General features: G+C 53.7%; 1 protein-coding gene across 2 annotated transcripts in view; it reads left to right on the forward strand.

The window, feature by feature from the left end:
• The window catches only part of LOC309514808 (uncharacterized protein), a 62739-nt gene that overhangs the window by 33084 nt on the left and 16999 nt on the right, over positions 1 to 12656 (forward strand). Inside the window, exons 2-3 of one of the 2 annotated variants that reach the window (XM_082192125.1) lie at positions 2478 to 8243; positions 9157 to 9456. In XM_082192125.1, coding sequence (XP_082048251.1) covers positions 2478 to 8243; positions 9157 to 9456 — 6066 coding nt within the window. Of the gene's footprint in view, positions 1 to 900; positions 1000 to 2477; positions 8355 to 9156; positions 9457 to 12656 lie in introns of those variants that run through there. The other variant, XM_082192124.1, reaches the window with a different exon arrangement.

The raw sequence follows: 12656 nt of genomic DNA on the forward strand, positions 1-12656 counted from the left end.
ATACATGTATAATTGTCAGTAACCGAATATATTCTGTGTGAACTCATTCAGAATATCATTCTATTTATCCAAAGAAAGTCTGCATCTATAAGCTGTCCGTTTGTATGTTGCCAGTGTTGTGAAGCCATTGATTAAAGGGAATCGTATCTCTATTCTCCCAATTCATCAATATGGCCAAGTTTAGGGTGTGTAGAATCCATTTTCGCCGTCCTGCTGTCAACTTCCATACAAGGGGTATATAGTTCAAGAGCATATTCACCTCTGAAAAAAATGTATTTTCCCCCCGGGCACGCTTCTACATTACAGTTTCAAACACAGAAAACTTAGACCAGGGCCAGATTTAGGTTTGATGAGGCCCTCAGCTCCTGAAGGTAACGGGGCCCTTTATATGTCCAGCTGTCCTTTGTCAACAACAAATTGTCGCTTTTTGTGTGTTGAATATATGCTATATGCGGGGCCCATTACGTACATCATAGGAGCCTACGCAAAAACACTATTGCTGTATGTGGGTTTAATTTTACTTTATTTATTTTTTATCTTATATTTTGGAAATGTACACCCAGTTGTTTTTTCCTTTAAGAGAGTGAGGCCCTAAGCTATAGCTTGTTGAGCTTATACGTAAATCCAGCACTGACTTGGACTTTCAGTAAAATTTTGGGCTTTGTGAATTTGCCTCTGTCGTCCAAAACTTAGCAAAGGTAGGGGAATCACCTGGAAAAGATTGAGTTCCGGCTTCCCATGTGTTGCACACCTGAACCCATGAAGCACCATTGATGGACTTACCTGCCGTGACTTGGTCCAGCCCCTTTTTAGTGTCCTCTCCTGCCATTGGCTCAGCAGCCAAGGTGTGTCAAGGAATGCTGCGAACACTCTAATTGATTCAGAAACTTGCATCACACAAAGCCCAGATAGGGCTGAGGGTGAGATATCTCACTAGCGATGGGCTCAGTGAGGGAGAGGAAGGGCAATACCATCGCAGAATGGGCCAACTCTTAGACCGTACGTATGTGTGTGTGAGAGAGTATTGCACACAAGAATTTGTCCATAAGCTTATTTGGATCACATCTTGGTCATGATTTTTTTGGGGGGGTACCCCTTCTCCTCAAGGGACGTGGGTGGCGCTGTGGGTTAAACCACAGAGCCTAGAACTTGCCGATCAGAAGGTCAGCGGTTCGAATCCCCACGACGGGTTGATCTCCCTTTGTTCGGTCCCTGCTCCTGCCAACCTAGCAGTTCGAAAGCACATCAAAGTGCAAGTAGATAAATAGGTACCACTCCGGCGGGAAGGTAAGCGGTGTTTCCGTGCGCTGCTCTGGTTCGCCAGAAGCGGCTTGGTCATGCTGGCCACATGTACGCCGGCTCCCTCGGCCAATATAGTGAGATGAGCGCCACAACCCCAGAGTCGGCCACGGCTGGACCTAATGGTCAGGGGTCCCTTTACCTTTACCTTACCCCATCTCCTCTCCAATAAGCCAGCAAACCTGTAAACGGGATGAGAAAAGACAACTGGTATTTCCCTGCTGGAAAAGCCAAGCATTAGTTGGTGCCAAGAAGGCCTTTTGGGGGAGAGCATTCCACAGTTGGGGAGCCACCACAAAAAAGGCCCTTCCTTGTGCTGTCTGGCGGGCCACTGCCACCACATCACAGAATGATGATGATGATGATGATTTTTTTAGTTTCTTTTTTCAGACATAAAAACCAAGAGGGGAAAAAATACACTAGAAATGTTCCACCCATAGATAGTTAAAAGCCAGAGGCCTAGTTAAGAAGGAATGTTTTTGCCTGATGCCTTGAAGATATACAATAATAGTGACAGATGTCTCCACCCCCATCGTTCTGCCCAGACACTGAGGTCCAGCTCCGAGGGCCTTCTGGGGGTTCCCTCACTGAGAGAAGCAAAGTTACAGGGAACCAGGCTGAGGGCCTTCTTGGTGGTGGCGCCCGCCCTGTGGAACGCCCTCCCACCAGATGTCAAGGAAATAAACAACTATCTGACTTTTAGAAGACATCTGAAGGCAGCCCTGTTTAGGGTGGTTTTTAATGCTTGATGTTTTATTGTATTTTTAATACTTTGTTGGAAAGATAATATTATCCCTGGAGAGAGAATTCCGCAAACTGGCAGCCACTACTGGAAAGGCCTGTTCTTATGCTGCTGCTGCCCTCTGGACCCAAGTACAGTGGTACCTCGGGTTACATACGATTCAGGTTATAGACTCCGCTAACCCAGAAATAGAACCATGGGTTAAGAACTTTGATTCAGGATGAGAACAGAAATCTCGTGGCGGCAGAGGAGGTCCCATTAGCTAAAGTGGTACCTCAGGTTAAGAACAGTTTCAGGTTAAGAACGGACCTCTGGGACGAATTAAGTACTTAACCCGAGGTACCACTGTACTGAAATGTTTATGCTAGTTTGTTGTGGAGCGATTTGGATTAATGCTTCTCCCCCAATCTTTCTCTTCTCAATCCCCCATCCCCAGATGTATCCCGGACCACCTCCACATCCTCCACGCCGAGTAGTGAGGCCCTGACACCACTGATGTCCCCGGCGGTGACGCCCGACTGCCAGACCGGCCTCCCCATGGACCCCACCCTCTGTGGCAAAGTCGTCCCGGCTTTCCTGCCGGCGAAGAAAGAGGACCGCCCGCAGCCCGAAGGAGCCAGCTGTGACACGGCCGTGGGCAACGCCGCGACCGGCCTGGTAGCCCTCAGCGAGTGCGGGCAGGTCGTGATGGAGCAGGCTCCGAAAGCCGCCAAGGTGGCGCCCAAAGGTCAGGGGGAACCTACGTCGGGCGTGGACATGCTGGACACCCGGATAGTGATGGGCGAGGAGACTCAATGCCTCAGTGAGGATGAGGAAGATGGGGAAGGGGCTGCCTCTGCGTCGCTCAAACGGGGCACTTTGGAGGCCAGCTCTGAGGAGGAGGAAACGAGCGACATGGAGGATCAGGACATGGTTGACCTCCAGGCGAGGCCTCCCCACCAGACCCCAAAAGACTTGGCCAGCCAGCAAGCAGGCATGACCCTCCCCGGCCTCCGGAATCCGCAGGAGGCCGAGAGGGCAGCCATGACACCTCCACTCTCTCAGGGCGAACATTCGGCGGACCTGCCTTCTCCGTGTCCTGCGCTCACCAAAGACCTCTCCTTGGAGCCTGCCGAGGCCCAGCCCCTGCCTGGCAAGCACACCTGTGGCCTGGACCCAGAACTATACTTCACGGCGCCCTCGACCCCCATCAAGACTGTGTTTTCCCACCTCAGGCATCAGCCCTTCTCCAAAGAGAGCCTCAGCGAGGAACAGAACGACACGGACAACGAAGGCCTTTGCTCCCCACCCACCTCGCCCTCGGGGTCCTATATCACGGCCGAGGGAGGCAGCTGGGCATCTTCGGGCACCGGCAGCACTTCCCCGTCTTGCTCCCCCAACCTGATCGCAGAGTCGGAAGCCATGGAGGCCCCGTCGGCAGACGGCGAGGAGTTTCTCTTGGAGTACGCAGACAGCCGCCCGAGGCTCCCACGGGGACTGAGCCTGTCTCCCGACTTGGAGGGGGAGTTTGCTTTCCAGACCCTCTCCTCCAGCACTTTAGTCCACTCGTCGTTCCCCGAGGAGGACGACGACGGACAGACGACCCCGGAGGAAGATGGCGGCGACTGGGGCGCCGAAGTCGCTCCCTCGATGCCGGGCCCTCAAAGGTTTGAGCAAGCGGCTCCATCTTGGCCCGAGAGCAGAGAGGACTCTGGAGACGAAGTGGATCTGAGCCGCGAGCTTTCCAAGGCAGAGGCCCCGCCGGCCTACGAAACGGGAGCTGGAGACTCTGCCGAGTTTGCAGGATCGAAACCTTGCCTCTTGCCCGGTTCACTTGCTGCCTTCCCTTCTGGGACGGACACCTCCGAGGCTGATGTGCTCGGCCGGCCGCAGGCCGAGACGGCGGCTTCCGCCCCAGACGACGGCGTGGACGGCGCCGACAGTGACCAGATGATTTCTGCTTTGCTCTTGCCTTTCCGTGGAAGCCTCATATTCGAGGCGGAGTCCATGGAGATCACACTGTTCCCCCAAGGGGAGTCGGTGGGGAACGACGCCCTGTATGGTGTCGAGGATGACGACAGCACTTCGGCCTCCTTCCTGCACTCTCTCTCGGAAACCTCCATCAACGAAGGCGTGGACGAGTCCTTTGCTTACCAGGACGACACCTCCCAGTCCTCAGACTCGGCCTCCTACAACGGGGAGGACGACGAACGGCTCTACAGCGTCGAGCAGTACGCCGTGGTCACGGAAGCTGCGGTCGCCACGGCTCAGGAAGCGGCCGAGCCTCCAAAGGAAGACACAGTGCCCACGCTGTCCCGATCGGGCAGCGAGAGCGAGATGGAGACCTCGTCTGACGCTTACAACACAGATGAGGAAGAGACGGCTTCTGCCGGGGACAATGGGCACCCGAGGGCCGAAAAGGAGGAGCGGGAGGAGAGAGGCTCCTCCCTGGAGAAGGCTGAAGATGAAGAGATACCCCAGGAGGACCAAATCAAAGCTTCGCTCCCTGCTGAAAAAGAAGCGGCCTCCAGGTTGCAGCTTGTGCCTAAAGCTCCCGGCGATTCCGCCGAATGTTCTGGAAGCAGCAGCAGTTCCCCTACCGGTCAAGGATGGGGGTCTCCTATGGAGCAGGGCCCCACAGCTCTTTTCGGAGGCATGGGTCGTGGAACTGGATGTGAAGAGGGAGAAGAGCCTTCAAGGGAAAGGGGCGCCCCCTGCGACTCCCCAGAGCACCAGTCGCTCTCAGACGGGCAAGAGGCTGCTGAGGAAAACGTCCCTGACCCCGGAGAATGCCTCATCGCTTGCTTTGATACGGATGAGGAAGCAGACGCTTTGCCGCCTCTGGACAACTCCTTGGAGGGCCCTCAGCCTGTGGGACAAACGGCTGCAGAGTGGGTCGACCAGGTGTATGCAGGCCCTGCCATAGCCCTGGGATGGACCCCGAAGTCGTATCCTGTGGCATTTACAGAGCTGGCAGCTCCAGACATCAACGACTCGTCTTCCTTTGACATCAGCGCCAGGCTGAAGGAGTCGGAGGAGCGGCTTCTGGAGCTCCTTGACCAAGATGGAGCCTCTGGGGGAGGCTTGACTGAAGCAGAGAGGCCTAATGGAGGGGTGTTCAATGTGGAGCCAGAGAAGGAGGAGCCTCCGTTTGTGTCCCTCCTTGGATCCTGTGAGGCGGCTATCTTGGACCAGCCTGAAGCGACTCGAGCCGACAACGAGCCGGCAGCAGAGTGCCTTATTGCCTGCTTTGAATCGGAGGACGAGCTTGAGGAGGCCTCGTCCCTCGACCAGATGAACAACAACGAGGACCACGTGGTGGCCATCTTTTCTGAGGCGAAACCTGATTCTCAGCCCTTGCTGGGACCAAACAGCATACAGCAGAACACCGCCGTCGTGGACAGTGAGGTCACCTTGAAGGCGGCAGCCGCACCTCTGCCCCCCACGGATGTTGAAGAGCGTGCTGAAGTCTGTGGGATGCCAAGAGACTCATCTGGGCTGGAGATGGAGGCCTCCACAGGCCCTCTTGCCAGTGTGGTTATAGGAGACGGCGCAGCCCATCTCAAGCTGTGCTTGGAGACTGGCGAGGCCAAAGACCTGAGCGTGAGGGAGCCTCAGCCCGGTGAGAGCCGCCACGAGCCCATGCTGGTAGAAACAGGCGGCCATCTTGAGGAAGCTGGAGAGAACGCCAAGGGCAAAGATCAGCTAGGGGAAGAGGCTTCAGTTGTAGAGGAAGCCACTGGGGCAATGGAGGGGCAAGCGCTATCGGACGAAGTTGATGCTGGCCAGGACTGGGAAAGTCCGTCCGAGGGAGAAGAGGATGCTATTTCTGAACTTGAAAGTGACGAAAACAGCAGAGCAGACTCTGTCGCTGAGATCCCGCCAGGAGAAGGTGCTGTTTGGCCGGGAGACGGGCTTCAAGCCCAGCGCTTAACCACGCTTCCTGTGGGACTGTGTGGATCAGAAGCCGTCTCATTCCAGGATCCTGGTGCTCAGCCTAGCCTGAGAGACAGCAACATGAATTTGGTTCAGATTCAGAGTAAGGGGGCAGCTCCTGCTCCCGCCAGCAGCGAGACCACAGATGGTCCAGCGTTGGTGGGAAGCTCGGAGAAGAAGTCAGGACAGAAAGATGAGAACAAGCTCGTGGTTTCTGCGGCCTTTGAGCAGGTTGTTCAGCAGACAGGCCTTCCTGAGCCAGCGGGTCGTAAAGAAGGCACTGAATGGCCGCAGCTTGGTGGGGTACAGATTCTGGAGCCCCAGGCAGCAACCAAAGACACCAAGATGGCTGTCCAACGGGGGCCTGAGGCTCAGAGGAACAGGGGATGTATGGAGGCGGCTGCATCTCTGCCTCCTTTGAATGATCAGCATCCTTTGGACGTCAAAGCTCAGGTGGAAAAAACTGCCCCAGGAACTTCTAAGGCAGGAGATGCAGTTGCAACGCCTTCCACCGGCAGGGTTGAGGGTCTACCCAAGCAACCCTTGCAGGTGCCAAAGAAGACCTTTGCTCAAGCTCTGCTTCAGGGTCTCCAACCACCTGCTTTGGGCGCTGAACTTTCTGTGCAGGAAAAGGATCTGGATTCCAGTCTCTCTTCCCCGGAGTTGGCAGAGGTCTCCATGCCCAACTCGCAGACGGACAGCAGCTTCTTCACGGCAGCTGAGGACATCTCTGGTGGGACCCTTGTGCTGACTTCATCCCCTGGCTCTGAGAGGGAAGGGCTCAGCACCCCTGAGCAGGCATGGGGCAGCCCGGCCGCGGATGTGGAGAAGAGCCCTTCTCCTCTTCCACAAGAACAGCCGGCAGCCGTTTCTGAGCTGGAACACCGAGTGGTCGAGACTGAAGATGCTAAGGTTGAACCCTTGGCTGAGCCGTCGAAGATCCCACCAGCAGAGGGACCTTCCCAGCGGAGCATGGCGTTGTGTCTGCATTCCTCTGCTCTTAACCAGCCGCCTTCTCCAGCCAACGCCCGGCCAAGGGATGCGTCACCTGTGCTTTGCAAAAGCCAGCACCTCTTCTTTGCTTCTGAAGAGGAGATCTATTTGTCGGAGCCTGAAGATGCCCAGCACATCCTTTCCAGTGGAAATGCAGAAACGGAAAGCGTTGGTGCTGCAGAATCGCCGGGGACCAGGAGGACTGGTGCAGCCCCGGATGATTCTGAAGCCGTTGCTGCAGCGAGGCCGTCTCCAGCTCCCAGCCAACCGGAGCTTCCTGGTGCCTTGTGGCAGAACGCCTCGTTGGTTGCAGAACCTCCAGAGGTCACTGCAGACCAGCAGCAGATCACCGACATGTTGCGAGGCTCCTTCGGCAACCTCAGGGAGCCGGGCTTGGGTGCTGCCCGCCTGGTCAGCAGTCTGCTGGTGGCCGAAGCACAAAGCCTTCTCGGCAGCCTTAAGGAAGACGTCTTGGAGTTCTCCTCCGAAGGCGTCATGCCAGACTTGTCGGAATCGAAGGATTCCAAAGATGAGTTGGAGCCTCAAACCACTTGCAGTCAAGACCAAGTCGCCGGGCAGCCTTGCAAGGAGCTGGAGATGGACAGGGTAGCAGTTCCACCACATGTAGAGGTTGTTCCCCTTCGTTCAGAGGCGGTGGAGATGGCGGCTGGGCCGCTGCTGAGTTCTGGGTTGGAAGGAGTGGACCAGGCTGCCGAGGAGGTCGTCTTCACACCTGGTGAAGCCGAAGGGAAGACGTCTGAGAGCGTCGACAGATCTCCACCTTGGAGCTTGCAGGCCAAGCCGACGATCCAGAGTCCAGAAGCCGGTGGGTCAACTGAAGAGATTTCAGAAGAGACGAGACTAGAGGGTGCCACAGCAGAGGAGGTTGGCCACCAAAGAGAGGAAGAAGGACCAGTTCCTTCAAGTGCTTTCGCTGGAAGCACGAAACTCGTGGTCCTGGAAGCTGGTTTGCCGAGTGTGGAGACCACCTCTCCTCTATCGCAGGCCTCTGAAGGACCAGCTCAAGAGTCCCTGGCTGTTTCTTTGCAGGCAGAGCAGCCCCCATCGCTTACCTGTGAGGAGGAACCTCCTCTGTCTCCTCCTCCATCTCCACCTTCTGAATCTGAAGAAGTGCCTCCTGTTTCTCCCTCGCCTCCCTCCGACGGCCACTTCTACAGCCCCTCGGCTGCTTCGTGGCTTCCTGCTTCGACAACCAGACCTGACGAGGAACGAGCTCCTTCCAGAGAGGACCCGATCCTCCTCCGGGACTCGAGGAAGCCTCCTGCAGAAGAAGGTGAGCTTTCATTTCCCCGTCTCTCCCATCCAGATAACAGGAGGATGAGGGTTGATTTTATTTATTTCTTTTTATTATTATTATTAATTTAAAATAAATACACTTATGAGAAAACAGACGTACATACAAGTAAGCAAACATACACTCAAACAAACAAATAACAGGAAAATCAAACAAACCACCACACTATAAGATACAGGAATATTAATATAATTATCATAATATATACTCCTGATACTGAACACAATTATAAAACTTATAGAGAAGAAATTAAAAACTGACATTATTATTATTATTATTATTAATGCCCAACGTGCTGCGATTTTGGGGCTCCAAATCTGCTTTCCCCAACCTGGTGCCCCCCCAGATGTTCTGGACTATGACTTCCATCAGCAACGCTGGCTGGAGTTGTCAGGCAAAACATTTGTTTTGGTGCCAGGTTTTGGTGCCAGGCTGGGTGAAGCTGTTTGGAGTTCCTGGCTTCCAACTGCAAAGGAAAGGTAAAAGGTAAAGGGACCCCTGACCATTAGGTCCAGTCGTGACCGACTCTGGGGTTGCGGCGCTCATCTCGCTTCACTGGCCGAGGGAGCCGGCGTACAGCTTCCGGGTCATGTGGCCAGCATGACTAAGCCGCTTCTGGCAAACCAGAGCAGCACACGGAAACGCCGTTTACCTTCCCTCTGGAGTGGTACCTATTTATCTACTTGCACTTTGACGTGCTTTCGGACTGCTAGGTTGGCAGGAGCAGGGACCGAGCAAGGGGAGTTCACCCCATCACGGGGATTTGAACCGCCGACCTTCTGATCGGCAAGTCCTAGGCTCTGTGGTTTAACCCACAGCGCCACCTGCGTCCCCGCAAAGGAAAGGACACCCCCCCCCATAAAACCCTGCCCTAACCTACTTCTCTCTGCAGCCGTGGGCAGCGCCAGGGCTGCCAAGCCCTGCCGAGAGGACCAGTTTCCCATCAGCAAAGATTCCAGGGGCCGGAACCGGTTGCCTGGCAACAAGGACGCCCGAGAAAAGGACTCCGTCTCTGCAGGGGAGAAGCGTTCGGATCGGGGGCCGGCGCCGCTGGAGTCGAGCTCCTCCAGCGATCGGGAGCTGCTGTACCGCTGCCCAGAGATCGAGAGCCTGAGGGAAGCGACTGGCATGATGCTTCTGGAGGAGAAGAAGGCCTTGACGGGGAAAAGGACCCACGAGGCCAACCACAAAGGTGAGCCACCCCTTTTGGCCTTCCAGGGTTTGGTCCCAAAGTGTCTGGTTGCGCCAGCTTGTGGGCGGAGGTGGCGGCAAACTCCCTGGCACGGACCCTGGAGCTCTGCCCCAACAGGGGGTATTGTCCCACCTGCGATAGGATACGATAATCTTTATTGTCATTGTCCCATACAGAACAACGAAATGGAAAAAAATCTACATCAGACATTCAGAAACCCACAAGCCTGCTATCCCAGCATGGTTAGCCCCCTAAAAACTCTGATACCCCATAATTAAATACAATATACAGTGGTACCTTGGGTTACATACGCTTCAGGTTACAGACTCCGCTAACCCAGAAATAGTACCGCAGGTTAAGAACTTTGCTTCAGAATGAGAACAGAAACCGTGCTCCGGCAGTGTGGCAGCAACAGGAAGCCCCATTAGCTAAAGTGGTGCTTCAGGTTAAGAACAGTTTCAGGTTAAGAATGGACCTCCGGAACAAATTAAGTACTTAACCCGAGGTACCACTGTACTCCCATAGAAATTACTTTAAAGGTAAAGGGACCCCTGACCATTAGGTCCAGTCTTGGCCAACTCTGGGGTTGCGGCGCTCATCTCGCTTTACTGGCGGAGGGAGCCGGCATTCAGCTTCCGGGTCATGTGGCCAGCATGACTAAGCCGCTTCTGGCGAACCACAGCAGCACACGGAAACGCCGTTCACCTTCCCGCCGGAGTGGTACCTATTTATCTACTTGCACTTTGACGTGCTTTCGAACTGCTAGGTAGGCAGGAGCAGGGACCGAGCAACGGGAGCTCACCCCGTCACGGGGATTTGAACCACCAACCTTCTGATTGGCAAGTCCTAGGCTCTGTGGTTTAACCCACAGCGCCCCCCTCATCCAGAGACTCCTTACACTGCATTTAAAACCAAAATGGCATTTGGGTAGAAACTGTTTCTCAGGCAGCTAGTCCTAGTCTTTATAACCCTGTACCTTCTTCCAGAAGGCAGAAGCTGAAAGAGATCATTTCCGGGGTGCGCACTGTCCTGCGCTATCTCTGCAGCTTTCTTATGGCACCTGGAAGCGTAGATTTGATCCAAGGTGGGAAGAGTGCACCCAATTATTCTCTCTGCAGTCTTTACAACCCTGGACAGCATTGCTTTTTCCCTGACCGTGCAGCTCCCAAACCACACACACAGACCACTCTCAACAGTAGAATGGTAGAATGCCATCAACAGGTCCTTTGAGAGATTGTTTTTCCAGAGGATTCTCAGAAAATATAACCTCTTCTCTGCTCTCTTCATCAGATCTTTGCTGTTTTCTCCCCAGGTTAGGTCATGCTATTGAGCCTCGTCTCCAGGTGAAAACGGCAAATGCCGTGCAGGCAGTGTTAGAAATTAGCCAGGCGCCAGGCGCGTTTTGCTACTGGCGTGGAAATGTCTGGATGCCAGGTTGTCAAATGGCATCTCCACCCGGCTGGCCCCTCCAGCTTTCTTAAGCAGGTCAGCAGAAGAGCTCATTTACCGTATTTTTCGCTGCATAAGACACACTTTTTTCCTCTTAAAAAGTAAGGGGAAATGTCTGTGCGTCTTATGGAGCAAATGTGTGGTCGGCCGCTGGCTCCCTTGCCTAGGCCTCCATTGTTGAATGTTCTGCAGACGGAGGCTGTTTATTTCCCCAATGACATGTGACTGGCTGGTTAGATTATCTGTCTGGAAACTAGAAATGGCTCCCTTTCCTTACGTAAAGAAGCTGCAGAACTGTGAGTTGAACCCCATAAAAACAGGATTTTTTCCCTTTGCAAAGTAAGCTCAACAACAGCTGTCCATGGAGGCGCAGGTCAATTCTGTATCCAGGGCGGCTGTCTACCAGCTCCATCTCGTACGCAGGATGAGACCCTCCCTGCCCGCGGACTGTCTTGCCAGAGTGGTGCATGCTCTGGTTATCTCCCGCTTGGACTACTGCAATGCGCTCTACGTGGGGCTACCTTTGAAGGTGACCTGGAAACTACAATTAATCCAGAATGCGGCAGCTAGACTGGTGACTGGGAGCAGCCGCCGAGACCACATAACACCGGTCTTGAAAGACCTACATTGGCTCCCAGTACGTTTCTGAGCACAATTCAAAGTGCTGGCGTTGACCTTTAAAGCCCTAAACGGCCTCGGCCCAGTAGACCTGAAGGAGCGTCTCCACCCCCATCGTTCTGCCCGGACACTCAGGTCCAGCGCCGAGGGCCTTCTGGCGGTTCCCTCACTGCAAGAAGCAAAGCTACAGGGAACCAGGGCGGAGGGCCTTCTCGGTGGTGGCGCCCGCCCTGTGGAACGCCCTCCCATCAGATGTCAAAGCGATGAATAACTACCTGACATTTAGAAGACATCTTAAGGCAGCCCTGTTCAGGGAAGCTTTTAATCTCTGATATTTTACTGTATTTTTTGTTTCTATGGAAGCCGCCCAGAGTGGCTGGGGAAACCCAGCCAGATGGGCGGGGTACAAATAAATTATTATTGTTATTATTATTATTTGAGGTGATCCTCAAGAAAGGGGGCTTTTCCCCTTTGCAAAAGAAGCTGTGCAACTGTGCGCTGACCCCCCCAAAATGGGGCTTTCCCCCTTTCCTCCTCTAAAAACTAGATCCTCAGTTAATCCCGATGACCCTGTGAGTTAGGTGAGGAGGCTGCGACTGACCCCAAGGTCGCCCAGGGAACTTCAGGACCGAGTGGGGATTTGAACCCTGATCTCCCAGGTCCTAGTCCGACACTCTAACCACTACACCCCACTGGCTTTCTGTATTTTTGCTATAGGGCAGCTCCATAAATTGAGCAGGTAAATAAAGAATGGGGAAGCCGAATGCCCCTCAGAGAAGGTCCTGTAATATTTTCCTTGAAGCTTGAATTAATTTTATTCTGGCTTGTTTTATTTGTCGTTTTCATGTGTTGTAAACCGCTTTGAGATTTTTTTTCTTTAAAATTTAAAGCAGTATACAAATGGAAATAAAATAATAATAACGCATTTATCTCCTGCCTTTTCTCCAAGGAGTACGTGGTTCACAGCTTGATTTTTATTTTATTTTTGCAACTCCATTTCATGGTGCTTAGACATTCTGTTACGGCGACTGCAACCTAGGTTCAAGGTGCCATTTCGCAATTAGCTTATATACCTGAGTTTCTCACACAGCGTGCACGGGATCAATAGGGAACGTTGCCAACAATAATTTCAA

Source organism: Podarcis vaucheri, assembly GCF_965113315.1.
Source record: "Podarcis vaucheri genome assembly, chromosome: 12".
In the NCBI taxonomy this organism is placed as follows: domain Eukaryota; kingdom Metazoa; phylum Chordata; class Lepidosauria; order Squamata; family Lacertidae; genus Podarcis; species Podarcis vaucheri.